The 27,025-nt window shown below is 32.9% G+C and overlaps 1 protein-coding gene and 3 non-coding genes across 4 annotated transcripts in view; 2 read left to right on the forward strand and 2 right to left on the reverse strand.

The window, feature by feature from the left end:
- The window catches only part of TTC6 (tetratricopeptide repeat domain 6), a 221,602-nt gene that overhangs the window by 19,151 nt on the left and 175,426 nt on the right, over positions 1–27,025 (reverse strand). Inside the window, 13 exon segments of the mRNA XM_049768952.1 lie at positions 8,989–9,018; positions 9,021–9,044; positions 9,046–9,147; positions 9,149–9,166; positions 10,256–10,302; positions 10,305–10,338; positions 10,340–10,410; positions 15,507–15,618; positions 15,621–15,673; positions 15,676–15,719; positions 22,840–22,893; positions 25,346–25,367; positions 26,444–26,558. Of these exon segments, the coding sequence (XP_049624909.1) occupies positions 8,989–9,018; positions 9,021–9,044; positions 9,046–9,147; positions 9,149–9,166; positions 10,256–10,302; positions 10,305–10,338; positions 10,340–10,410; positions 15,507–15,618; positions 15,621–15,673; positions 15,676–15,719; positions 22,840–22,893; positions 25,346–25,367; positions 26,444–26,558 (726 nt within the window).
- Positions 396–527, forward strand: LOC126002681 (small nucleolar RNA SNORA51). The gene has a single exon (XR_007493357.1). It is a non-coding gene; the product is annotated as a small nucleolar RNA SNORA51 (small nucleolar RNA).
- Positions 7,307–7,416, forward strand: LOC126002360 (U6 spliceosomal RNA). Its single transcript, XR_007493091.1, has one exon. It is a non-coding gene; the product is annotated as a U6 spliceosomal RNA (small nuclear RNA).
- Positions 25,561–25,665, reverse strand: LOC126003214 (U6 spliceosomal RNA). The gene has a single exon (XR_007493748.1). It is a non-coding gene; the product is annotated as a U6 spliceosomal RNA (small nuclear RNA).

The raw sequence follows: 27,025 nt of genomic DNA on the forward strand, positions 1-27,025 counted from the left end.
CCTATACATGAATGTATATGGAATCTATTATGCTGAGTGAAATAAGTCAGAGGGAGATAAACACATAATATTCTCCCTCATCTATGGGTTTTGAGAAAAATGAAAAATATTTGTGTAATGATTCTCAGAGACAAACTAGAGGAGGACTGGAGGGTCCAACTTCCGACATGAAGCTCACCACAGGGATCGTTTAGTGCAGTCACAGAAATAATTACGCTGAACTATCAACAAAATGTGACTGAATGAGGGAAGTAGAAATCCTGTCTAGAGTACAGGCTGGTGTGGGGTAGGGAGAAAGGACACTTGGGATATTGGTCATGGGAATGTTGCACTGGTGAAGGATTATATATATATGTATATATATTAAAAAATCAAAAAATGAAAAGAAAAGATAAGGCCTCCCAATTCTTACTACAGGCTATGTTCTTTACACTGATTGTATAGATAGAGGAGTACAGTAAATGCACCCCATATACACCTCAACACAGGCCCTTTGCCTGGTCTGTATTGTGAATTGGGGGATAAAAAAAATACATCATGACCAAGAGGATCTCATCCCAGATAAGGATACAAGGTTCTTTCAGCATATGCAAATAAATTAACATCACACACACACACATCAGTGAAATAAAATGATAAAAATCATATGAGCATATCAATTGTTACAGAAAAAGCTTTTTGATAAGATGTAACACTCATCTGAAAAAAATGTAACACTCATTAAAAATTTTTTTTAATTTATTTTATAAATTCAGGTCATATCTCAAGGTCTTTGGGAAGTTGAGTAGACCTTTGTGTACAATGTGATATATGGATCCACCCTTAATTTCTTACATGAGATTATCCAGTTGTCCCAACAGCATTTATTTTAGCATCTATCCCATTTTATGTTCTCTACCCCTTTGTTAAAAATGAATTGATCACTGCAATGAACATAGAAATACAGAGGACATTTTTGTTTTGTGTTTTTGTGTTTCTAGGGTGTAGCCCTAGGAGTGGTATTGCTGGATTATATGGAACCTCAATTTCTAATTTTTTGAAGAAAAGATATATATATTGTTTTACAGAAAGGTTTAACTAGAAGGCTTTTATACTAGCAGTGAATAAGTTTCTTTCTCCCAGCATCCATGACAGAACTGGTTGTTCCTTTGATGTGTGATGTGTGATGCCAGTGTCCATGGTGTGAGATGATATCTCATAGTTGTTTTGATTTACATCTCCCTGATGATTAGTGATGTGGGACAATTTTTCATGTGCCTTTTGGCCATCTGTATTTTTTATTTGAGGAACGGTCTGTTAATTTTTCCTTCCCATTTCTTGATGCGGTTATATGATATTTTCTTGTTAAATTCTGCCAGTCCCTTATATATCTTAGATATTAGCCTCTTATCCGATGGATTGGGTGACTAGTTTCTTTCATTTTGTGGGTGGCCTTTGTAATTTAGTCATCTTTTGTTTTGAGGTGCAGAAGCTTCTCAGTTTAATGAAGTCCCATTTGTTTATCTCTGTTTTCACTTGTTTGGACAAGTGTTTCCTCCTTGAAGATACCTTTAGTTTCAAGATCATAGAATGTTTTGCCTACATTTTCTTTTATATAGCTATGGTTTCATGTCTGATATAAAGGTATTTAATAGCCTGAATATGGAACTAACCCAGATACTTCAGAACAGATGAATGGCTAAAGAAACTGTGGTACATATACACAATGTTAGAAAAATAAAGTAATGAAATTTGCCTATACATGGATGGACATGGAGATTATCATGGTGAGTGAAATGAGTCAGAGAGAGAGATATAAAATAGTCTCAATCATCTGGAATTTAAGGGAAAAAAAAGACTTTATGGTAATACTACCCAAAGACAATAGAGAGATAGGCTGGAAGGACCAGCCCATAATATAAAGCTTACCACAAAGAGTGAAGAACACAGTCTGAGAAATTACTTCACTAACAACTACCATGACAATGTTAGTGAGAGAGAAAGAGAAATAGTATGCTTGTTCCAAAGACAGGCAAGGGGTGAAAAACATTTTTGTAACCATGGTACTTAAATAAATAAATTATTATTTAAAATTTAAAAAACCTATTAAATCATGTACTTGGGGACTTGTTGTTGGATACTCTGTTATGACTCATTGATCAGAAAATATTTCTTTGTTCTAATGCCTTGTCTTTTTGATCACTATGACTTTGTAGTGCAATTTAGGTAATGAGATACCCCCAGTTCCTTGGTTTTCAGTATTATGGTTTTTTATAACAGGGGACTTTTATTATTCAACACAAACTTTATAATTGACTGTTCTTAATCTTTGGAGATTGTTGTTTGAATTTGTATAGAGATTATATTGAATCTATCTCATAGTTTAGGTAATGTTCATTTTGGTAATTCTAATTCTTCCAATCCATTAGCATGGAATGTTTTTCCATTACCACAGGTCTTTTCCATTGTTTTCGTAAGTGTTTGCAAGTTTTCATCATATAGGTCTTTCCTCTCTTGTGAAGTTGATTCTGAGTACTTGATATTTTTTACACTATTTTAAGTGGGATAGACTCTTTGATCTCTTTCAACTCTGATTCATTATTTGTATAAAGAAATGTAACTGATTTCTGCGTATGGACTTTGTAGCCGTCCACTCTGCTATATTGATTTAGTGTTTCTAGGAGCTTTTTTGTGGACTCTTTAAAGTTTTCAGATGCATATCATCATGTCATCTGCAAATAGAGATAGTTTGACTTCCTCTTTTCCAATTTGAATCCTACTGATTTTCTTCTCTTGACTGATTGTTGTTGCTAGGACTTCCAATAATGTTGAATAAGTGTGAAGACATCACAGCCTTGGGCCTGTCCTCAGTGAAAATGCTTTCAGTTTTTTTATTACTAAGAATAATATTGGCTATGCATTTTTATAAATAACTGTCATTATCTTGAGGAAGGTTCATTTCACCGCTATTTTGTTGAGAGCTTTAATTGTGAATTAAAATTGGTAGAATGCTCCAAGATCTAGATGTCAAAAAAAAAAAAAGCCTTCAACAATATAATGCAAGGCTACAGAACCAAAACTTAATAAATTGGAATATATCAAACTAAAAAGTTTCTGTATAGCACAAGAAACACAGAAGAATAAAGCTAAATGACAAGTGGGAGAAAATATTTTCACTCAACACTTTAGATAAATGGTTGTAATCTAGAACATACAAATTACTTATAAAAATAGCCTCCCCTAAATCTAAAAACCCTATCATATAATGAGGAAAACTGAATAGATATTTCTCTGAAGAAGAACAACAAATAATCAAAAGACACATGAAAAAAATTCTCATCATCACTTATCATTAAGGAAATTCAAATCAAGATGACTACAAAAAATTATCTTACACTAGTGATAAGAATGTTCATGTCAAAATTATTGGAAACAATATGTATTGGCAGGGATGTAATTAAAAAGTAACTCTCATTGGTGAGACTTTGTCTGTTTCAAACTCTATGGAAAACAACTTGAAGTGTTCTCAGTAAACTCAGAATCAAGCTGCCATATAATCCAGCAATTTCACTTTTAGGTATCTATCTCCAGTAGAGAAAAACATTTATTCAAAAGGATATGTGTACACCAATATCCATCACATCACTCAGCACAATAGCTGAGAGGTGAATTATGAGGTGTATTATGGAGACATGGTACATATATACAATGGAATACTACATAACTCTAAAGATATGATACAATCATGAATTCAATGCAACATGGATGAAACTAGAAGATAAGCCAGAAAATAAAGGATAAAAAAATATATAAGACACTCTGCTCCTAGAAAATTGTATACACATTCTTCTTCAAAGCACATATGTCATTCTGCAAAATAGACCAAATGCTAGCCCAAAAAACTTACCTACATAAAATAAATATGATGGAAGTTGTACATACTACCTTCTCAGATCATAAACCACTGAAACTACGAGTGAATAACAAGCAGACACAGAGAAAACATTTTAATATCTAAAAATTAAATAGCTCATTACTGAAGAAAAAAAACAGGAATCAGAGATGAAATCAAAAAAGAAAATCAAAATTTCTGGAAACAAATGAGAATAAAAACACAAATTATCAAAAATCTGTGGGATACAGCAAAAGAAGCACTATGAGGAAAATTTAAAGATTTTCAATTATTCATCTAAAAGGAAGAAGGGGCTTACATAAATAGCTTAATAGCACAGCTTATTAAACTAAAATGTAATCATCAAAATTAACCAAAAATAAGAAGGTAGAAGGAAATAATAAAGCTTAGAGCAGAAATCAATGAACATGAAATAAAAAAAAATCTGAAAAATCAATGAAAGCAAGAGTTGGTTATTTGAAAAAATAAGTTCAATAAACCACTAGTAAAACTCACAAAGAAAGGAAGAGCAAAACTTAATAAACTGAATAAGTAATGAAAATAGGCAGATTACTACAGATACTACAGAAATTCAAAGGTTATTTAGAGATTACTTTGAGAAATTCTATACTACAAAATATGAGAACCTGAAATAAATGAATAGATTCTTGGTTTCTTATAACCTCCTATGATTGGGTCAAGATGATATAGCATATCTGAACAGACCCATAACTATTGAGGAAATTAAAGTGGTAATCAAAATCCTTCCCATAAACAAAAGCCCAGGCCCAGATGGATTCACTAACAAATTATTTCAAACCTTTCAAGAGGAACTAATACCAATCCTTTTTAGGTTCTTCTAGGAATTTAAAGAAACAGAAACACTAGCAAACACTTTTTATGAAGGTAACATCACCCTGATACTGAAAGCAACAGATATCCCACAAAAAAAGAGAAATAAAGACCAATATCCCTGATGAACATAGATGCAAATATCCTCAACACAATTCTAGCAACTAGGATCCAATGCCTGCCTCCTCAAGAACGTCAAACACCATAACCAAGTAGGATTCATTCCAGAGATGCAAGAATGGTTCAACATATACAAGTCAATCAGTGTAATGCACCAGATCAACAAAAGTAAAACCACAGGATCATATCAATAGATGCAAAGAAAGCATTTGATAATGTCCAATTCATTCATAATAAAAACTCTCATCAAGATGGGAATGGATGGAACTTTTATCAATATAGTCAAGGCCATTTACCACAAGCCTATAGCAAATAATATACTCAATGGGCAAAAACTGAAAGCCTTTCCCCTAAGATCTGGCACAAGGCAACTCTGCCCCCACACCACTCTTATTCAACATAGTATGAAAGTAATTGTCATAGAAATTAAGCAAGAAAATATATCAATGGCATCCAGATAGGAAAGGAAGAAGTCAAGCTCTCACTGTTTGCAGATGACATGATACTATACTTATAAAATCCTAAAGATTCCACCAAAAAACTTCTAGAAACAATATTCATATAGCAAAGTGGCAGGATACAAAATTAACAAACAAAATCAATGGCTTCCTTATACACAAATAATGATAGAGAATAAATAGGCATTACAAAAAAATCACATTCACAATAGCACCACAGAAACCCAAATACCTTGGAGTCAACTTAACTAAAAAAGTTAAGGACCAATACAAAGAAAACTTCAAAACAAGAAATAAAATAAAGAGGAAGTGGACACAATAAAATGAAAACATATACCCAGTTCAAGGATTGGGAGGATTAATATAATTAAAATGACAATACTCCCCAAAGCATTGTACAGATTTAGTGCAATCCCTCTAAGGATGACCATGACGTTATTTAAAGAAGTGGATCAAACACTCCTGAAATTCAATTGAAACTATAAATGCCCAAGATATTTAAAGCTACTCTGAGAAAAAAGAAAATGGGAAGCATTACTTTCCCAACGTTAAATTTTACAAAAAAAACAATAATAATTAAAGCAGCATGGTACTGGAATAAAGACAGAGTCTCAAATCAGTGGAATAGACTTGAGTATTCAGAGAATAACCCCCAGACATACAATCAATTAATCTTTGACAATGAGCAAGAAATGCAAAATGGAGCAAGAAAAGCCTCTTCAACAAGTGGTGCTGTGATAACTTGTAGGCCACGTGCAAATAATGAACGCAGACCTCTATCTAAAACCATACACTAAGGTCAAATCAAAATGGATTAATGAGCTTGATGTTAGACCTGAAACTATAAGGTATATCAAAGAAAATGTAGGCAAAACACTCCATGACATTGAAACTAATAAAGTCATCTTCAAGGAACAAATACCACTGTCCAAACAAGTGGAAGCAGAGATAAACAACTGGAATTACATCAAAATGTAAGAAATCAAAGCTTCTACACTTCAAAGGAAATAGTGACTAGGGTAGGAAGATGACCCATGGAATGGGAGAAACAATTCACAAAACATCATTCTGATAAGGGGCTAATATCTAAGATATACTAAAAGAACTTAACAAGGGGAAAAAATTCGAACTCTCAAAAAATGGGAAAATAAAATAAAAGTCTCACTTATCTGTGGGATTTAAGAAAAATTAATTTAAGAAAATACAGTATAATAATACCCAGAGACAATAGAGATGAGGGTCAGAAGGACCAACCCAATGATATGAAGCTTACTACAAAGATTCGTGTTGGCTGCAATTCTAGAAAAATACTACACTAACATCTACAATGACATAGATAGAGAAAAATAGAATGCCTGTCTGAAGACAGGGAGGGGGTAGAGGAGGGAATTTGGGGGAGAGGGGTACATTGGATGGCAAGTTGCACTGGTGAAGGTGGGATGTGCAGTTTATATCTGAAACCCATATTACAACATGTTTGTAATCCTGGTTGCTATATAAAGGAAATTTGTATCATATCAAATACATTTTAATATAGAAAGATTACCAAAAAATATTAGACATCATAAAATTTATAAACATGTGGAATAAATTAGAAAAAGAAGAAAGTGTGTTAAGAAGTAAATTCACTCTAGTAAAATATTGGGTACATGAAAGGATCTAAGGGATAATAAAAGAATTACTTGAACAAATAGTAAATATAGTTTTATAGAAAAACCCAATTTTTACAGTTCTCAAGGGTGATAATAAATACCAGGGCAAATAAAAAAAATTGAGTTGTAGGACAACAAAATTTTTTAAATAAATTGAAATTAAAAGTTAGAGTAAAAGGAATATAAACATTATTTTTTGTTATCTGTTAACTGACTAACAGAACAGAGACAGTGGAAGGCAAGTTAAAGAATAATTTTACTATTATTCATAGTAGAAAAAAAACTAAGCAAGTAGAGGTGCCTGGGATTTTGAAATCTAAAAATAAAGTATTTTGATAAAGGTAACCATTAGAGAGATCACTTTGGCAGCACATATACTAAAACTGGAATGATACAGAGAAGATTAGCATGGCCCCTGTGCAAGGTAATCATTAAAGTACAACTAAAAACCTTACTAAATATTGAGAAAACTCTTAAAAATGTAAATCTAATAGACTATACAATAGTTCAAAATATATAAAAATAAAATGTATGACATGAAATTATAGAATACTGACAAATTTATCATGTAATATTTAAATGAACTTAACCTGCCTATTAAAAGTATTTTCAAATTGATTCATAAGTTAAAATGCAAAAAAAAATGCAGCTTTATGCTATGTGAAAGAGACATATCTAAAATAGGGATTCTAAATGTTAGAAATTCAGAATGTCAAAAGAATACCAAGAGTAAATAATTATAAAGTCAGAGAAGAGGGATTTTTATATTATAAATTATAACATTTATTTTAGAATATTAAAAACAAAAAGAACATTTATAATGATGATGTAATGATATTGCAATTTATAAACATTACATAAATTATAAACATGCTAATAAATGTAACAAATTTTTAAAGTAGAAATTATAAGCTAAAAATATATGGCAATGGGTTAATTGTAGAATATTGAAAATAAGTCTTTTCAGTTTATGTATACTGAGAAATAGGGGGATATGAATATTGGACCAATTAAAAGGATAATTAACAAGATAAAAAATTGTATATATGTCAGGGACTATATCTGATATACCATGGAATTTGAAGATATATATAGGCATTAAATTAAACCCATATATGAAAATCCAAAATAAATTTCAAAAATAGAAAACATAAAAATCTTTCTTCTTGGACATCTTAATTACTAACTTTTCTTAATTCATGCATTCTTTCTTCAGTCAAAAAGTAAATAAAATTGATGATGAAATATTTGCTAGAAGCAAAAGTGGTACAGACCAAAACTCACTGGCATAAAAAGCTGTACTTGGTGGAAAAGGCATAACCTTTCATAATCTTACTATAATAACTTACCAAATGAAATTAAACTGTTTACAAGAGATTAAAACTTTTAACTTAGAAAGATAGACAAAGAACAGGATAAATTAAAGAACAATAGAACAAAGAGCAAATATGGGCTAATAGTTTCAATCACATGATGAATTCAAATTCAAATCAAATGAGTTGAAAATAAAAAGAATCATCTAATAACCCAACACGTTTTATTTCAGGTTTTATTCATTAAGGTGCAAATATAAGTTAAGATGTCCTAAAATCAGAACTAATATCGAGTTTTCTTACTCCCATTAAGACTGAAATTTTAAAAAGTAGAAAGTAAGATTAATTAAATAATCACATTATGAAAGGTATTTTGAGAAATCTAAGATTTAGGTAAATTTGAGCATAAAAAGGGCAGTAGATTCCAGGATGGTGAGGTGAAACAAGTGGAGAGAAACATAGTTGCAGACAATTGGGGAAATCCACAAAAAATAAGGACTAAATAAATGTTCAATAAATAAAATGTTTATAATGAAGAAAATAGAATGCGTTAGGGAATAAACATTTAAAAAATTATTAAATGCACAGAGATAAAAGGACATTTTTTGTAAGAAGAGCTAGGTGAACAACCACAAGGAATATAAGTATGAGTTTTTGAATTAGAGATAACAAAGAAAGCATTTAGTGTCAAAACGAAATATGTTAAGGAAAACTCACATTACCTGGGAAAACTGCTGTGTTGTAAAGTAGATTAGTTTCCTGCATTAAAGTAAGCCAGTGGAGTATTGGGGTATTAGAGAAATTGCCAGCTTGATATCGTCTTTCATTGCATTCTGTTGTTGACCCATAAACTCATGAATCACACCACGATTTGTTAAGTAATTCTGCAGGAGTATTGATCTTCAATTTAATAGTATGAGTACTTAGAATCTGGGGGATAGTATTTATCTCCAATTTCATGTCTGCAAAAAATGAGCATTATGAAATTCTACTTGCGGGGAAACCAGTAATTTGTAGAGGGCCGGTAAAACCCCCATTTGAGGCAAATATTTTAATGAAAGGGCTCAGCATGAGCTGGTTCAATGTCAACACTTTGTTGATTTGGTTGCAATAAAACAAACAAAAATACAAAAACCTTGGTATTTTACTCAGTTCCATTCTGTAGAATAGACCCAAGGATAGCTTTGCTGTTTAAGTCTACTACGTTGGAAAATAGTCAAATAACTAAATATGCCTTATTTTGTCCTATACAATTCCAATTATCTTTATCATTTTCTCCAACTCAAAGATATATGATTTATATCAGAATCTGTAGTATCAAAAATCTAGAGAAAACAAGAAGAATTTCTGTCACTAGGATTTAATCCTTGAGATTTATATATGTCATTTCACTAAACAGTAATCTAGTGGGAGGCAAAATTACATTGTCTTTAATTCTTTTGAAAATAGAACATTATTTCTTATTTATAATAATAACTATAAACAATAATTTTATTAAACACCTAACACTTTCAACTTCATTTACTGAGAGGAACAAATTTTTTTAGCAATTTATGTTTTAAAAATTAAATGCAAATAGAATATAGATGCAACAATCACTTTAGCCTAAGAATTGGCTTTGGGGGAAATAGAACAATTCCACACAATTTACATAATTTATTATCTAATTGCGGTAACCTTGTTTTACAAGATGACATATGGAGTAAAAGTTTACACCCACTTTGAATGTATGTCACTTCACCACATCTACCACCAAAGTGGCAACATTCCTCCTACCACATGCAATGAACAGTCAAGTCCCTCACCCTTCTCAGTCCCCTCATTTTTCCCCATCTGGAAGCCTCAGTTCTGCAGCAAGAATCCAAGAATGTACTTTCATTTATACAAGTCACTTTTTTAAAAGTATTACAGTAAACTTCTCACTTGGCTCTATGCATGTACAGTGTAAATTTATGCTAATGATAATATGATCTAAATATATTTTTTAACCTTTATGGCAATGTTAATATCCTGAATTGCAGCAAAGTAATCACCATCTGAAGACAGACCACAGCTCTTCCTTCAAAGGCTTTGGTAGCATTTTGGATCTATTTCTATGGCAATAGTAAAGTGGTTCCAGGGCTTTCTGGAATTTTTCTTGGGGCCTAAAATAATGTTTCATTTACAAGAATTAGTAAATGGTCCATAACATGACAAATGTTTATGCTTCTAACCTAATCAAATAAAACCTTCAGTCAAGGTATATTTATATTATGCTAAACCTACAATATTCTAAACAAGGAAGCAGACTATACTGAGAATACAGTCAATTGACTAATTACTTCTGGATATTTATGCTGAACTTTTAATATCAATAAATCTAAGTGTCATTTCATCTTTGTATCAATCTTAGACAACAAAAGACAGAAATGTTATTGTAAAAGTCAGTGCTTCTAATAAAGGTTTCAAGCTTTACTTTGCACTTTACAATCAGGGGATTGTATTCATTTTGCCTGGAACTCGATATCTCCATTATATGTACACACTGATACACACAAGACACACACATAATACATAACAAAATATATTTAATATAAGTAACTTAATAAATTATATTTTTGAAAAATTATTCACTCTTACTATATGCAATACTTGAAACATGCATGTTAATCTACAAAACTGTTGACACCAATCTTAGCTCCAATCTGATTTAATATCAAAGAAAGTTTAAACAGAGAAAGACAGGAAAGAGAGATGGAAATGGCTCAGTGGCAAAAGAATACTACCTTTCAGTATGAGCCAGAAGTTCAATTTCCAGTATGTGTCAAGTTTAGTCTCTGGAGCTCTGCTATCCAGAATGCCCTTTCTGACACAAGGCCACTACCCAATGAAGTATGTGATCTCAGTAAGAAAAATCTAAAGGTATGTGGAGGCCAGGAGTGTGACCTCACATGAGCATATGTGCTTGCACCACAATCAACTCAGCAATGAAGGAAAGAGAGGAATAAATAAGAAAAAATGGAAATCAAAGAGAAAGAAGGGAAGTGTGATATGATGGGGAGTAAGAAGAGTGGAAGTAAAGGAAGGACTGAGGAATTGGAGGAGACTATCAGATAAGAGAAAAAATAGAAAGATGAAGTCAGAATATTTACCAGAGAAAGTCAGTTGGAAACCCTCTCATCCCAGGACGGCAGAGTTTACAAATTCAGGATGACTTGCTCTTTACTCACATAGGGCTCAAAATCCTCAACTTACCAGAATCCCAGAAACTTACTCACATTAACCAAGTTGACTCTTTCATAAAAATCATAAGAAAATAGTGCTGGGAAGATAGCTCAAAAGACTGGAATACCATGCTAATGTGGGAAGCCTGGGTTGATGCCCTGAGCCACATGGACTCCTGAACACTTCCAAGGAGCAATCATCAGGCAACAGGTCAGGAATAGCACACTGAGCATCACCATGTGACATCCCACTCAAAAAATAAGGTTAGAAAATGGAAATAAAATCAGCAAGATAACTAGACATCATTTTTTTGAACCAGTAAATCTCTGTCTGGGTAAACTATATGGAAATCAAATAAAAATCTTCTTTGTCCTATTTGGAAAACCAAGGAATCAGCAAAAGCCTCATCATATTTGTCATCTGTTCCTAACATCTTGTTTTTCAGGGCTTTATCTGTTCCTAGCATGAGGAAAAAAGTAGAAGAAACTATTAGGTATTTTATTGATCCAATGGTCATTCTCTCTACTGAACTGTACTTGGATGACTATTATTTCATTTTCTTTATCATTCTTTCTTTTTCCTAATTCATTCTTTTCTCAGATTTATGTGTTATTCCGTCATCTTTTAGGTTGGCAAAAAAACCCATGTATCATCATAAAACATAAGATTGATACTGAATTAAGAATATTTGGGGCCGGGCGGTGGTGCTAAAGGTAAGGTGCCTGCCTTGCCTTCGCTAGCCTTGGACGGACCGCGGTTTCGATCCCCCGGTGTCCCATATGGTCCCCCAAGCCAGGAGCAACTTCTGAGCACATATCCAGGAGTAACCCCCTGAGCATTACCGGGTGTGGCCCAAAAACCAAAAAAAAAAAAAAGAATATTTATATTTTAAGTGCCCTGCAAAGCCCTTGACTTCATTCTCTTCCTCATGTTTCCCTTTGTTCACAGTATTCTATCTACTTTGGTCCTCAGTCTCACTCTAACATGAATTTGATTTTGACTCTTCTCTCTATTCTGAATACCCTATCCCAAATCCCCTGAATAACTAATATCTAATTGACATTTATTATCAATGTTTATACTATATTTATTAATAGTTATATAATATTATATAATATCATCATGAATTATTGTCAAATTAATTGAATAACTTATATACCCTCTTCCTGGATAATTAAACCTAATATAGCACAACTTAAATTTTTTTCTCAAAAGTCTTTTTTCACCCCTCGAAGTTCATGTGTTACAAGTTACATGAATATCTATCCTTTTCCTTGGCTTAATTTATTATGTTATAAGATCAATTATCATATATATAATTTCTTGCTACATGCTCAATAATCTAAGAGAAGTGCCAATCGTGTTTCTTCATAGCTGTATTTTTTGCCCTGTGTTAGGTGCACAGAACACAATTTCACTGGATTTTGGACAACTTTGGTAGCTTCCAAAGTAACTAAATCTTTATATTGACTTGGAAAATTTGGCTACAATCTAATAATGAAAAAAAAAAACATTTTATTTCTTAGGGTAAATTTTATTTATCTTATTAGTAAGTTCTTGGGTATACTATCAATCTATAACTACCACTCAATAACTATCATCTCTTTCAAAAAACCTCCAATCAAACAAAATAATTAACTTCAACAAAATCCTTAAATTTATTCTAATGGCATTGTTACTTAGTAATTGTTTGCAAACATAGCAAATTTAACATATTTTGTATGTTGTTGAAATGCTGTTAAGATAAAAAAAAATCTAAGGCTTTCAGTTCCCTTTCATGAAAAACATAGTATAGTACATTTAACACTAATCTCAATAATGTCAAAATATGTTTTGTGAGTGAAAATTGGTCTAAATATCTTTGAGATTGAAAAACTCCAATAAGAGTATCCCTATAACTACTCTGAGTAACATTCTTCCAACTTGACCAGAATTTAGAAGTCCCTATACAGTGGTTGTCTGATCTATTATATGAAAGAAGTCCACTTCAACACTTTCATGGATTTTTTTCTTGTTAAGTTTTGTCAGTACCTTGTATATTTTAGATAATAGCCCCTGATCTAATGGGTATTGGATAAATTGTTTCTTCTATTCTGTGGGTGACCTTTTTACTTTAGTCACTGTTTCCTTTGAAGTGCAGAAGCTTCTCAGATTTATGTAATTCATTTGTTTATCCTTGCTTCCACTGGTTAGTACAGTGGTGTTTTCCTCCTTGGAAGATGACTATTAGTTTCAACGTCATGGAGTGTTTTTTGTCTACACTTTTTTCTATATACCTTATAGTTTCAGGTCTGATATCCAGGTATTTAATTCATTTTGATTTGACCTTTGTGCATGGTGTTAGGTAGAGGTCTGAATTCACTTTTTTTTGCATGTGGCTGACATCTAACTCCGTCAAAAAAATGGGGAGAAGAAATGAATAATATTTCCTAAAAAATACAAATGTCTAAAAGGCACATGAAAAAGTGTTCCACATGAATAATAATTTGGGAGATGCAAATCAAAACAACAACGCGATATCATCTCACTCCACAGAGACAGACACACATCATAAAGAACAAGAGCAACCACTGTTGGTGTGGATGTGGGGGAGAAAGGAACTCTTATTCACTGCCTGGTGGGAATGCTGTCTAGACCAGCCCTTTCTGGAAAACAATATGGAGATTCCTCAGAAAAAAAAACCCACAAAACTTTAAATTTGAGCTCCCATATCATCCAACAAATACCACTCCTAGGGATAATACCACAGTATCATAAAAATGCAGTATAATAATGCTCTCTCTGCACTCCTATGTTCACAAGCAGCACAATTTACAATAGCCAAAATCTTGAAACAACTCAGATGCTTGACAACAGATAAGGGGCTAAAGAAACTGTGAAGCAAATGGAATACTATGCAGCTCTAGGAAAAAATAAAGTCACAAAATTTGCCTTTAAGTGGATGAATATGGAGACATTATGTTGAATGAAAATACGTCAGAGTGAGAAAGATAAACACAGAATAATATCACTCATTGGTGGTATTTAAGAAAAATGAAAGACAATATAGTAATAATACTCAAGACAATAGAGATGAGGGCCAAAAGAACCAGCCCATGATATGAAGCTTAACACAAAGAGTTGTAAGTGCAGTTAAAGAAATTAACTATACCAACAATTACCATGACAATGAGGTAGAAAAATAGAATGCCTGTGTTGAAGGACAGGTAGGGGATGAGAAAGGAGGAAAATGGGGAACATTGGTGATAGAAAAATTGCAGTGGTGTGCATTTTATAGCTGAAACCCAATTATGAACAAGTTTATAACCACGTGCTTAAACTTAAAAAATGTTTATAAAAGGGGAACCAGAGCGATAGCTCAGCAGTTTGCCTTGCAAGAGGCTGATCCAGGAGCGACCTGTGGGATATAAGAACAATAAAAAAACAGTATGTTGGGGGTCAGAGAGGTATTTGCCTTGTAAGGCATTTGCCTTGCACATACTACCGTAGGACGAACTGCAGTTTGATCCTCCAGCATCCCTTATGGTCCTCTGGGACAGAGGGAGCGCATTCTGAGTGCATAGCCAGGAGTAACCCCTGAGCATCACAAGGTGTGGCCCAAAAACAAAACAAAACAAAAACAACCAAAAAATTTTTTTAATTCTTACATTGATATTCCCACTTGCTTTCCATCAAATCAATAAAAAAAAATCTTGTGTTGTTTAGGTATCAGCTAGTACAGAAATGTTGGTAAAATTCTTAGTAAAAAATTTTCCAGAAAGTTTAACAGCTTTTTTTTTTTTAAGTGTAGGGGTAAAACAAAAGGAATGCAGGCAGGAAATTTGGGTTCAGAAAAATCTAAATAGCACATTGGGTCCAGGACTTCTCATAAAAAAGGGTCACTGGAACTGACTAAAATACTATTTCCCCTGCTATTCTAATCATCAGTAGGGGTAAGTAAAAATGTTCCTGAACATAACCAGGAAACATTCAAATCTAATATTTAATCCTGTCCAAAGGTTCTGTCATGATCCAAAATGTTGCTATGTGATCATACCTGTAAATAATAGGCAAAAGAAATTCTGGCTCTTGTGTTTGAGCTGGGAAAAAATGCAATGCTCTAATAAGTCTTTCTGAGCTTGCTTAGTGGCTTTGTCATTACCATATTCTCCAAATAGGAATTTCCCCGTCCAATGTAAGCATCAATAAAATGTGGATTCAATTAAGTGTCTTGTTGAAGAAATTGACAGCTTCTTCAAATTCTTTAACTCTAAAAAAAAAAAACCCATGAAAATATTAATTTATTCTTGAGAAATATCTACTTTCTTGTGTATAACATTTTCATAAAGAAATTAATTGACTCATTGATTTCTTTATTTTATTTTTCTTATCCATATGAAAAGGTAAATACAGAAGTTCTTTTTGATCTAAGCCAGTGATAAGTACACTTCAGAGTACTGGCTTGGGTAAAATACAATTCTTATAGAATGTGCCAGATAATAATCTAAAGTTATTTTTTCAGATTTATAGAAGTTTTATGCCACCACAATGGTCTCTGTTGTTTTTAACAGTTATTACTAGAAAATATAATTATACTGGTATTGAAAAATATATAAAAAACATAAACCATTATTGATTGAATACAGTAAACTCTAATTAAAATAAATGTATGGAGCTCCTGCCTTTTTTTTATAGAACATTGGGACACAGATTACTTTGTTTTACCAGATATTTCTGCATATTACTATAAAACTAAGAAAGAGAAAAAAAGAAAGAAGAGGGACCAGGGGCCAAGTTGTCTCAGGTTGCATTGGACAAAAAATATGAGGACATAACAAAATATCCAAGCCAAAGTCAATTAATAATATAATCAAGAGACATAACTTTAACTATCTATACTTAAATGCACTGTTATACTGGTAGGCTGTAGGGACAGAAGTGCTGGTATAGGATACACTTTGGGATCATTGATGGAGGGAAGTCAATACTTGTGGTGGGAAGGGCTCTGACTCAACTATATTTCTGGAAATTCAACTATGAAGGACTTTGTAATGGTTTCAATAAAATAAAATTAATAAATAAAATAAAATATATTTTCAAGTGTATTATTTTTACTTTTTTATACCATGAGAAAAAAAACTATCCTCATATGGCAGTTTGACATCTTATAATAGAGGTAATTCATCATTTCTTTGTGAACACTAGGAGAATAGTAAAATGCACTTCATTTATTGCATGTTTGATATATATGACTAAATGAGTGTTACTTTATTTATCTATCCTGAAATTACTATTTCTGTAGTAAAGAGGGTTCTTGAAGGAATTAACTATTCATGGTCATATAATCAGGCTTTTCCATGCCTAATAATCTTACTTCAATTAAGATGGTAAAAATTTAAAGGTTTTCTTAATAATAAAGTAATCTAGCATTGAATAACCACTTACTAGATACATCATAATTCACATTTGCTATTTTCTACTTTATCCTTTCAACAATTCTGTAAATAAGTTATAATTTTCTATACTTTTACAGATTAGAAGAAAATTACAGCTCAAAAGGGTTTACCTAGAGTATAGAACAAAAATAGTATACAATGAGATGCACTGAGGTAAGCAATACTGCAAAACTATATTTTTTTCACATAGTCCTCTTTACTGCATATTCTTCACCTTTAATGTGCTTGTATTTGATATTTGAGGAACCAATGAACTAATGATCCAAATATAAGTAGAAATGCTTGTAGGGCCAACCAATGCTTCTATCATCAAATTAATATTACCTTTTTCCAGTATTTTCATTCAATTGCCAAAAGGTTTCACAATTGAAAAAAGATTGTGTCTAGAGACATAGTGTAAGGTTTAAGTCTCTTGCATTGCATCCCTGATTTATTCCTTTCCTTGAACTACAGTACATATAATCTTCCCAAGAGTAATCGCAGAGCACAGGCTTAGGAATAAGTCCTGAACAATGTCGGGACTATGAGCCAAGAACCCAAATAAATAATATGGAAACAAAGAAAAAGAAAGGAAGGAAGGAAGGGAGGAAGGAAGGAAGGGAAGGAAGGAAGGAAGGAAGGAAGGAAGCGAGGAGCAAGGAAGCAAGGAAGCAAGGAAGCAAGGAAGCAAGGGAAGCAAGGAAGGAAGGAAGCAAGGAAGGAAGAAAGAAGAAAGAAAGAAAGAAAGAAGAAAGAAAGAAGAAGAAGAAAGAAGAAAGAAGAAAGAAAGAAAGAAAGAAAGAAAGAAAGAAAGAAAGAAAGAAAGAAAGAAAGAAAGAAAGAAGAAAGAAAGAAGAAAGAAAGAAAGAAAGAAAGAAAAGAAAGAAAAAAAAAAAGAAGAAAGAAAGAAAGAAAGAAAAGAAAGAAAGAAAGAAAGAAAGAAAGAAAGAAGAGAGAAAGAAAGAAAGGAGAGAAAGAAAAAAGAAAAGAAAGAAAGAAAGAAAGAAAGAAAGAAAGAAGAGAGAGAAAGAAAGAAAGAAAGAAAGAAAGAAAGAAAGAAAGAGAAGAGAGAGAGAAAGAAAGAAAGAAAGAGAAAGAAAGAAGAAAAAAGAAAGAAAGAAAGAAAGAAAGAAAGAAAGAAGAAGAAAGAAAGAAAAAGAAAGAAAGAAGAAAGAAAGAAAGAGAAAGAAAGAAAGAAAGAAAGAAGGAAGAAGGAAGGAAGGAAAGGAAGGAAGGAAGGAAGGAAGGAGGAAGGAAGAGAAGAAAGAAAGGAAAGAAGAAAGAAGAAGAAAAAGAAAGAAAGAAAGAAAGAAAGAAAGAAAGAAAGAAAGAAAAGAAAGAAAGAAAGAAAAAAGAAGAAAGAAAGAAAGAAAAGAAAGAAAGAAAAAGAAAGAAGAAAGAAAGAAAGAAAAGAAAAGAAAAGAAAGAAGGAAAGAAGAAAGGAAGGAAGGAAGGAAGGAAGGAAGAAAGAAAGAAAGAAAGAAAGAAAGAAAGAAAGAAAGAAAGAAGAAAGAAAGAAAGAAAGAAAGAAAGAAAGAAAGAAATAAAGAAAAGAAAGAAAGAAAGAAGAAAGAAAGAAAGAAAGAAAGAAAGAAAGAAAGAAAGAAAGAAAGAAAGAAAGAAAGAAAGAAGGGGGGGGAGGGAAGGAGGGAGGGAGGAAGGAGGGAAGGAAGAAAAAAGAAAGAAAAAAGAAGGAAAGAAGGGAGGGAGGGAGAAAAAAGAAAGAAAAGAACGAAAGATAAAAAGGAAAGAAGAAAAAGAAAGGAAGATAAAAGAAAGAAGGAAGGCTTGAGGGACCATATGGGATGATTGTCAGGAACTGAAACCAGGTCCATCCTGGACCAGCTGCGTGCAAGGCAAACGTCCTGTCGCTGTGCTATCACTCGACTCCACATGGAAATATATGAAGGCCATTAAAGTAACTACTGAAACTATCATTTCCTAAATATTATTTTATAAACTCTTTTTTTTTTGGAGGGGGGTTTCTGTGGGAACAGCAGGGTGAGAAGCTTATCTGAAATGTTATAATTCCAGCCCTCAGGAAATAGCTCTTAGCATATTAATTTCCCAAATGGTTAATACTGTCTTCATCACTTTACCCTAAATACTCTCTATTATCACTGACTGAATATATTTTTAAGTTATTTTCTTGGACTAATCTATTTTCAAAAGGTAACTTAATTCAATGTCACAATGAAAATCAAAATTCTATTTTATAAACAAAGCAAGTCCAAAGGGACAGTAATACAGATTCCTACTTAGGTTTGATCCCCAGCACCCCATATATTTTCTGTGCCTGCCAACAATGATACCCGATACTCAGAATCAGGAATATAGCCTGAGCAACTCTAGATGTGTTCTACAAAACAAAAACAACGAAAACATAAAGGACCATTAAATTAAATAGAGCTGGAAACTGGAGTTTGAAAAAAATTAACCTGGCAATATTATTACAAACACCATGTAATTATTAATGTAATTATTACAATACCATTACTATTACAACACCATATTTTAGCAGGATGTTGAAGGACTAGTTCTTAGTTTCTTCCTTTAAGTATTCAGGTTTGTGACAGAATAGTTTTGAAAAGCAATATAGCGTCTCAAATAAGTCTTACTACATGAGATGTGAACACACTATGAAAAATAAATGGAAAGTTCATGATATTTGCTCCATATTTTGGCAAGCATTACACAAAAGTGCATCAAGTTGCAAAAAATAACATGAAAGTCAATAGTGACGTATTATAGAAAACTTGGGTTTATCAGCCAATTTTCAAGTATTATTTTTACAGGCAGATGAAGATCGTTTTAGACATATGAAGATTAATTTTAGACATTATGAAGATTAATTTTCACATTTTAGTCACCTGGAATCTTCTAAATACATTCAGTGGATGGTTAAGAAAAACAAGGTTTGCTAGCCTCTGGGAAATTTTCAGTAAAATTGTGTCATCTTCCCTTATAACTGGAAATATTTAACAGTAAAATATCACTAAGTAGTTAGGTCACAATGCCTGTACCTTTCTTGTTATATTAGAGTAAAAACTGTAAACAGTAATATAAATTATTTATGAACAATATATTAAAAAGACAGTTATCTTGTACAAAGGCATTTAGTTGATACATTTTAGAGCCCAATATTTCTCATCTGTGGGTAACAAACCATTCATTTTTGATGCATAACTATGTAAACCCATACAAATTAATTCTTGACCTTCCCAGCTCTTCCCACAAACACGGAAATACTCCTAGCACATACATATTCAGGATTTGCAACAGACTGTCTTCACACCTCATGCAGAGATAGATTAAAACTACCCTGGGTGAATGAATATTTGGATTTACAAATTATAGATATATATATATATCATATATATATATATATATATTTGGTTTACAAAATATAATTCTCCCATTGAATATAGATCAATATTTCCCAAAATGGATGATTCTGGCCCTTGAGGGTACTGGGATTATTTTGAGGATGCTAATAGCAACAAGTGCATAAGGGAAACACTTGTTTGCTTAAAGAAAATAGATTTCGAGGAACTCACCAATAAATTTTTTTGAAAGGGGGTTGGTAGGCCAAATACATTTTTACATTTCCTTAACCAATTTAAAAGATGTGAATATGGCTAGAAAATCAAGTGTTTCCATCTCTACCTCATCAGCAGCATTAAGGTTTAATGAGCATCTACTCTGCTCAATAAAGTTTCATGTTGTAAAGAAATTTTGAAATCCACATAGTTGATGATGATTCAAAGTCAAGTCCAAAGGTGTTAACAGTGCCAAACTCAGAGAAACCCCTAAAGAACCAGCAGTCTCCCTTTCCTGATCTATGTGTACATGTGTGTAAAAGTATGTACATGTATATAAAATCATATTTATCAGGGTAGCCATAGTTGGAAGATTTTGTTAATCACATGGCTATCAGATATAATCCAATAGGAAATCTCTTATTAGGAGCATACTATTAGATACCAATAACACATATGAAAGTTCATGAAGTTAGTTATTTCTAAAATGTGTTCATTTTAAATCTAAAATAAGTTTATGTAAAATAGCAGGAGCTGAATACACATGATTTTTATTAGAGTGTACATTCACTCTGGCTCCAGTGCTGAGCTTGCAGCCTATGCCACAGGCACAATGGCCCATTGCATTTTCCAAATTAATCACATACATGACCAGTATGTGCCCTACTGAGTTATCAAAATAAATCATAAATACCTCCCCAAAGTAAAGAATGTGGCTTGGAAAGTTAAAGGATTCAAAAATATTGTATGCAAATATTAAAGTGCATGATAAATAAACAGAAGTAAAAAAGTAGGTAAGGAATATAATTCTAATTAAACAGGATTCTAGCCTGAGACATGTTTTTCCTTTCCAAAATTTTGAAGATGACTTTCCCAAAGAGATCTAAAAATTAACTCTACCCTAATACTCTTCATGACCAAATTAGGCAACAAGTAGAATATTCAGCTATGGAATGTTTGTCTCCTAGCAACCACAAGAGTGAGAACAAGAGATATACAAAAGCAGACTTCAAAAGTCTGCAAACCCCAGGAGTTCAAAGATCAAAGCCCTAAAAGTTAAAGATTTATTCCTTTAAAAAAAAAAATAAATGGTGAAATTTTTACTTTCACCTACTGGTAAAATGGCCAATTGTGAATCTCAAATATTCAAAAAGTATGCTTGATAGAAAATGAGTGTGAATATAGTTCACCTTGAAAAAACCAATATATTCTCCTGAAAAAAGCATAACCATCTCCAAATATTTAAATTCTGAAAAACTGGTAAAACATAAAACATATGGAATTAGGAATTATGATTATCAAAGCTTTACTGTAAATTTAGAATTCTACTTTTTATTAAAGGACAAATAAAGATTCTGGTAGACTGAAGAAGAAGGTTGGTTATTTGGAATTGCAAAGCAATATCAGCTTAAGGAAGCTCGACCATACGTACTCAGGATTATATGTCATAAGAGAGATATGTCAGGAAGTGTCAGGGATATTTACTTACTCTAATAATAAACATATGATTGAGAAAATTTTTGAATTCTGTTCTGTTTGAATAAAAACTTTTTCACTCTCTTTTCATCCAAGTACATTTGTCATCATCAGCCCATCACATTTTAAAGGTTGACAGAGAGATCGTATAAAAGTTGATAGATTAAAATAAACAACATCAAGACTATTCTGTTCTCTATAAAATTAAATATCTGGAAACTAGGTTAGACTTTTTTTGAAAGCATCTTCACTAATTCAAGTTTTAATAATGTCTTCATATCTAGTCTTTATGAGGTAAAATAGCTACTATGTTTTAAACGGGATAAAAAGAATTATTTTCCTAGGGCCTGAGGGGCGGCACAAGCCATTAAGACATCTGGTCTGTCTGCCTTGCCTTCTAGGCCACCGCCTGCACTTAGGATTCTTCAGGAACTAGAGGTAGCCAGTGAGTGCTAGGAGGTGCCAAAACGAGCATTTTAAAAAATAAAAACAAGGATCTAGAGAGATGGTTTAGTGGGTAAAGCACTTGCCATGCACAGAGTCCACCTCAGTTCAATCCCTGACACCATATATGGTTCTCCAAGCCTCTCTAGAACTGGTCCTCTGAGAGCAGAGCCATTTATAAACCCTGAGTACAGTTGGGTAATGGCCTACAGAGCAAATTAGATAAAAAAAAAAATGAAAAAAGATGAAATAAAAATACAATCAGAAAAAGGGAATAAATGTTAATTGCAATAACACACATCTGACACATACAATTTTATGCAATGTCATTCCAATAAAACAAAATAAAATTTATAAAGTAAATTTCATTTTATGAACAAATTTAATTGCTTACAATATGCTACATGTTTGACTGACATTTTCAACATTTCTCTTCTTTTTCTCCCTTAGAGTGCTAAGTATTTTGCTTTCCCAAAAACATAAATATCATTCATACCTGTGATGGCACATGGCAGTGGCATGATAAAGGTTCACATCCTGTCTTTTGCATCTGTGCAGCAGTTTTAAAATCCTGAAATAGTTTCATAAAATTTTGATAATTTTGTCAACATCATCTTTTGTGTTTTCTCAAATGTTCTAATTTTGACTCAATCCTGAACACAAGCATTAAAAACATAACATCATCTCTGTTCTGGGGAGAGTGCTCAAAATGGGGACGGGGAAGAGCAGTGGTGCAAATGGTATAGGTGCCTGCCTTGCACGCTCTAGCTTAGGACAGACTACAGTTCAATCCCCTTGCGTCCCATATGATCCTCCCAGCCAGGAGCGATTTCTGAGCACATAACCAGTAGTATCCCCTGAGCAGACGGCCTTACCACTTGCACCACCGCTCTGCCCCCCCTATTTTGAGAATTAGAGAAGTCAACTGAGAAGGACAGAATGGCTCAAGGTAAGATGCTGTTTAAATTTGTTAAAGATCTCCTCTCTATGGGCCCCCATTATTACTCTATGGGCACCACAGACATGGGTGTTAGAGAACCTTACATTTTACAAATCTTAGAGTAGAATTAGAGAAATCTTAGAAAAATAAGAATTATCACCAAACTGAAATCTTCAGACACCTGAATATCAAGGGTACCATACCAACTGTACAAGATGCGATACATATGTATATACAACAGGCAATATAAGATGCTAATTGACTTTCATATTGGCTATATGGAAAGGAGAATAAGTATTCAAAAATCTATGAATGGGGTAAAATTATTTTTCATTTTCAAAGGTACGTTTGAAATCTTCATGGACAAGTTACCTGTTGTGACACTTGATCAAACTTGAACTGCGAGGGGTACTATAGCAAATTGAATTTAAAAAGAGCGAGAGAGAGAAAGAGAGAGAGAGAGAGAAAGAGAGAGAGAGAGAGAGAGAGAGGGAGGTATGTTAGAAAGTATAGTGAGAGTTGGGGATTTTGTCTTGCACAAGGCTAATCTGAGTTTGAATCATTAGCACCACATATGTTCTCAGGAGCCCCACCAGAAGTAATTACTGAGCACAGGCAGGTGAGGCCCCAAAAACAAAGCAAAACAATTTAATTATTTTTAATCAGGGAAAGTTACAGCAAATGTTACTTGATAATAGTTCATTTATAAATGCTAAAATGTTGGTACCTAAATGACACCATGGAATGTGAGCCTGGGACTTAGCATTATTTCAATAGCTAACAACTGTGTGGCTATAGGCTTCTCTATGGTCAAAGTGGTGATTATGTAGGTGGAATTGTGGCTAAATTATATCCAAAATTGTCTATTATGTTAAAGATTTTCTGTCCATAATTTTGTTTTTTGTTTTAATTAAGCACCATGATTACAAACATGCTTGTAGTTGGATTTTAGTTACCAAAAAAGAACATCCATCTTCGCCAGTATTTAATCCCTCCAAAGTACCTTCTAAGGCTGAACCTGAATCTACATACAGCCTTTAGGGCAAGGCTCAGCTTCTCATTTCACCCAACTAGAAAGGAGCTAACAGACTCCATACTTAACAGAACAGACTCTGTCCTCCTCTCCCATCCCAGTGTATATAAAAGACTCCCCATAAACCCCCCCACCAAGCTCTAGCAGAGGGAAGATGCTAAATTTCATAGGGAGGGAGATGCTTAATTTCTATTTACTGCCAAGGGTGGCTGAGGGAGAATCAAAGATGAGCAGGTCAAGAAGCAAGAAGAACAGGAGGCCTCCAAAATGTAATCAACTTATTTTTCTTAGTTTTATATGACCAATATTTTTAAAATTTGTCAATTTCTCTGTATTGTAAGCCATATAAACCATGTATAGGATTTAATAAGGGCTAAAAAAAAGTTAATGTTTATAGTAGTCCCCCTATTTCTTACCTCTAGGTCCCATTCCTGAAAGGCAATTATTTTTTATACCTTGCCATCATTTCTTTTGTTATTTATCTTCCAATTTCTTTTTCTATTTGTTTTTGTCTTTGGGGCCATATCAGGTGAGGTTCAGGAGTTACTCCGACCTCTGAACTAAGGAATATATCCCCTGTTGTATTCAAGGGCCCTGATGGGGTCCTAGGATCGAATTCAGGGTGGGCCGTGGTTTAAGACAAGTTCCCTAGTCCACTGTGCTATCACTCCAGCCCCTATTTACTTTCAATTTCTAAGTAAATGAGTGCATACCCATGCATAACTTTGTAACAGGCTATTACTTAGAAATTATATATCATGATTCTCCTGTACATTGTTTTCCTCACCATCCTAACAGAGCCTATGCCCATTTTGTTGGCTTTTTCTATTTTACTCTTTCAAATGTAAGATCCTTAGAATAACTGTCATTACAGTTCTGTGTGTAAATTGCCTAAAATAATAAGGTTTCTAAGACCACTAATTTGTATGTCACTCCATAGAAATAGAATATCAAGTAAAAAAAAATAATACAAGCCATCACTGAAGGTGACAATACATGGGGAAAATCTACTTCATAGATATAGAAAACAAAGAAGCAAAATCACGTATTACTTAAGGCAAATTATCTTACATTGTTACTCATTTTAATTATAGTTAATATATCTTATCTTTATCCCACTATTTGCTAATTTATGCAATAAAATATAAAAATTAAAGATAAGAATAGTAAGTTTTCTTAAATTATTCTCTAAATACATTTTAAACATATGTTTCTTTTTGATAAATTATATATATCTTCTTTTTTTAAATATGGAATGCTTCATTAATTTGCGTGTCATCCTTGCACAGGGGCCATGCTAATCTTCTCTGTATCGTTCCAATTTTAGTATATATGCTGCCGAAAAAGAGGAGTGTGTATATATGTGTGTGTGTGTGTGTTGTGTGTGTGTATTTTATTAAAGTTTTCTATTTAAGTTTTGAGAACCCGCTCCACTAACTTAAATTTTATTCTCAGGAAGTCTAACTTGAGGAGATAATAGTCTCTGCTCGGTGAAAAACAAACACTTTTTATTAATTTTTTCACTGAAAATTTGTAAAATGACAGTAAAGAACAGCAAGGCTAAGGTCAGATGAAAAATTTCTTTTTATTAGGTAATTGAGTTTTGTAGTAGTCAAAATGTTATCTGAGATGGTACTGCAGATATTTAATCAGCATTTTTACCCTCTTGGTTGTTAAAAGTTTCAAATTTCATTTTGACTTTAATCTGTCATCAAAGTTAAAATGCATAGTTTTTTAGTGATTGGCTAATTATTTAATATTCAACATAATTATTTCTAATATTGAACTATTGATCATTATATGTTGCCATATTGCTATCAAGAAAATTTGGTCACTAGTTTTCAAAAGGGGGGGACACAAAATCAATTGGAAGATTTTCTTTATTCATTTTGCTTTTGGAGGCTGAAATGGTGGGATTGGATCCACACCTGATGGGAGGCTCAGATCATACTCCTAACTCTGTGCTCAGAGATCACTACTGGCAATACGTGAGAGAGTACATATTGTGCAGAAATCAAATTGGATTCAGCAATGTTCAAGGAAAGTGCTTTAACCCAATGGACTATTTTTTCCAGCCCTAAACAGGTCAGTTTATGACAAGTAAACTGGAAGGCTTACCTCTAAAGCAAAATTGGTACTGCCCTAATTCTGTGTAGACACGCCCTCGATTAATGAAAGTGTTTAATTGTACGGGTTTCTCCAGCATCAAGAAGAAGGGACAGGTTCCATAATCTAGTAATGCCTGAAAATATAAAAACAATTTACATTCCATATTCAGTTCTTTAGAAATATACTACATAGGCTATAGACAAATAAATGCTTTATGTACAAATCATTCCTCTAGCTCTTCCATTTGATTTAAAATCCCATAACTCCAAGTAATCATTTGAAGCTTTAAAAAAAATCCCTCTTATTTAAGTAGCACAGAATTTTTAAATAAGTGTGTAATAAATTGTTGGTACTCTGTTGTATTTTTCCATGTCATTTGTGAATTATGGATTAGCTTAAATATTTTTGAGACCCTCAGGGGGTCTCAAACTCAATTTACCTGGGGGCCGCAGGAGGCAAAGTTGGGGTGATCCTTGAGTGCAAAGGTCAGTAGTAAGCCTTGAACATTGGGGGGGTGTGACCCAAGACAACTAAAACAAAACAAAACCAAAAAGGAGATTTCCTCTAGGGCAGGGCCACAAAATGTACAGAGGGCCGCAA

Source organism: Suncus etruscus, chromosome 2, assembly GCF_024139225.1.
Source record: "Suncus etruscus isolate mSunEtr1 chromosome 2, mSunEtr1.pri.cur, whole genome shotgun sequence".
Taxonomy (NCBI): domain Eukaryota; kingdom Metazoa; phylum Chordata; class Mammalia; order Eulipotyphla; family Soricidae; genus Suncus; species Suncus etruscus.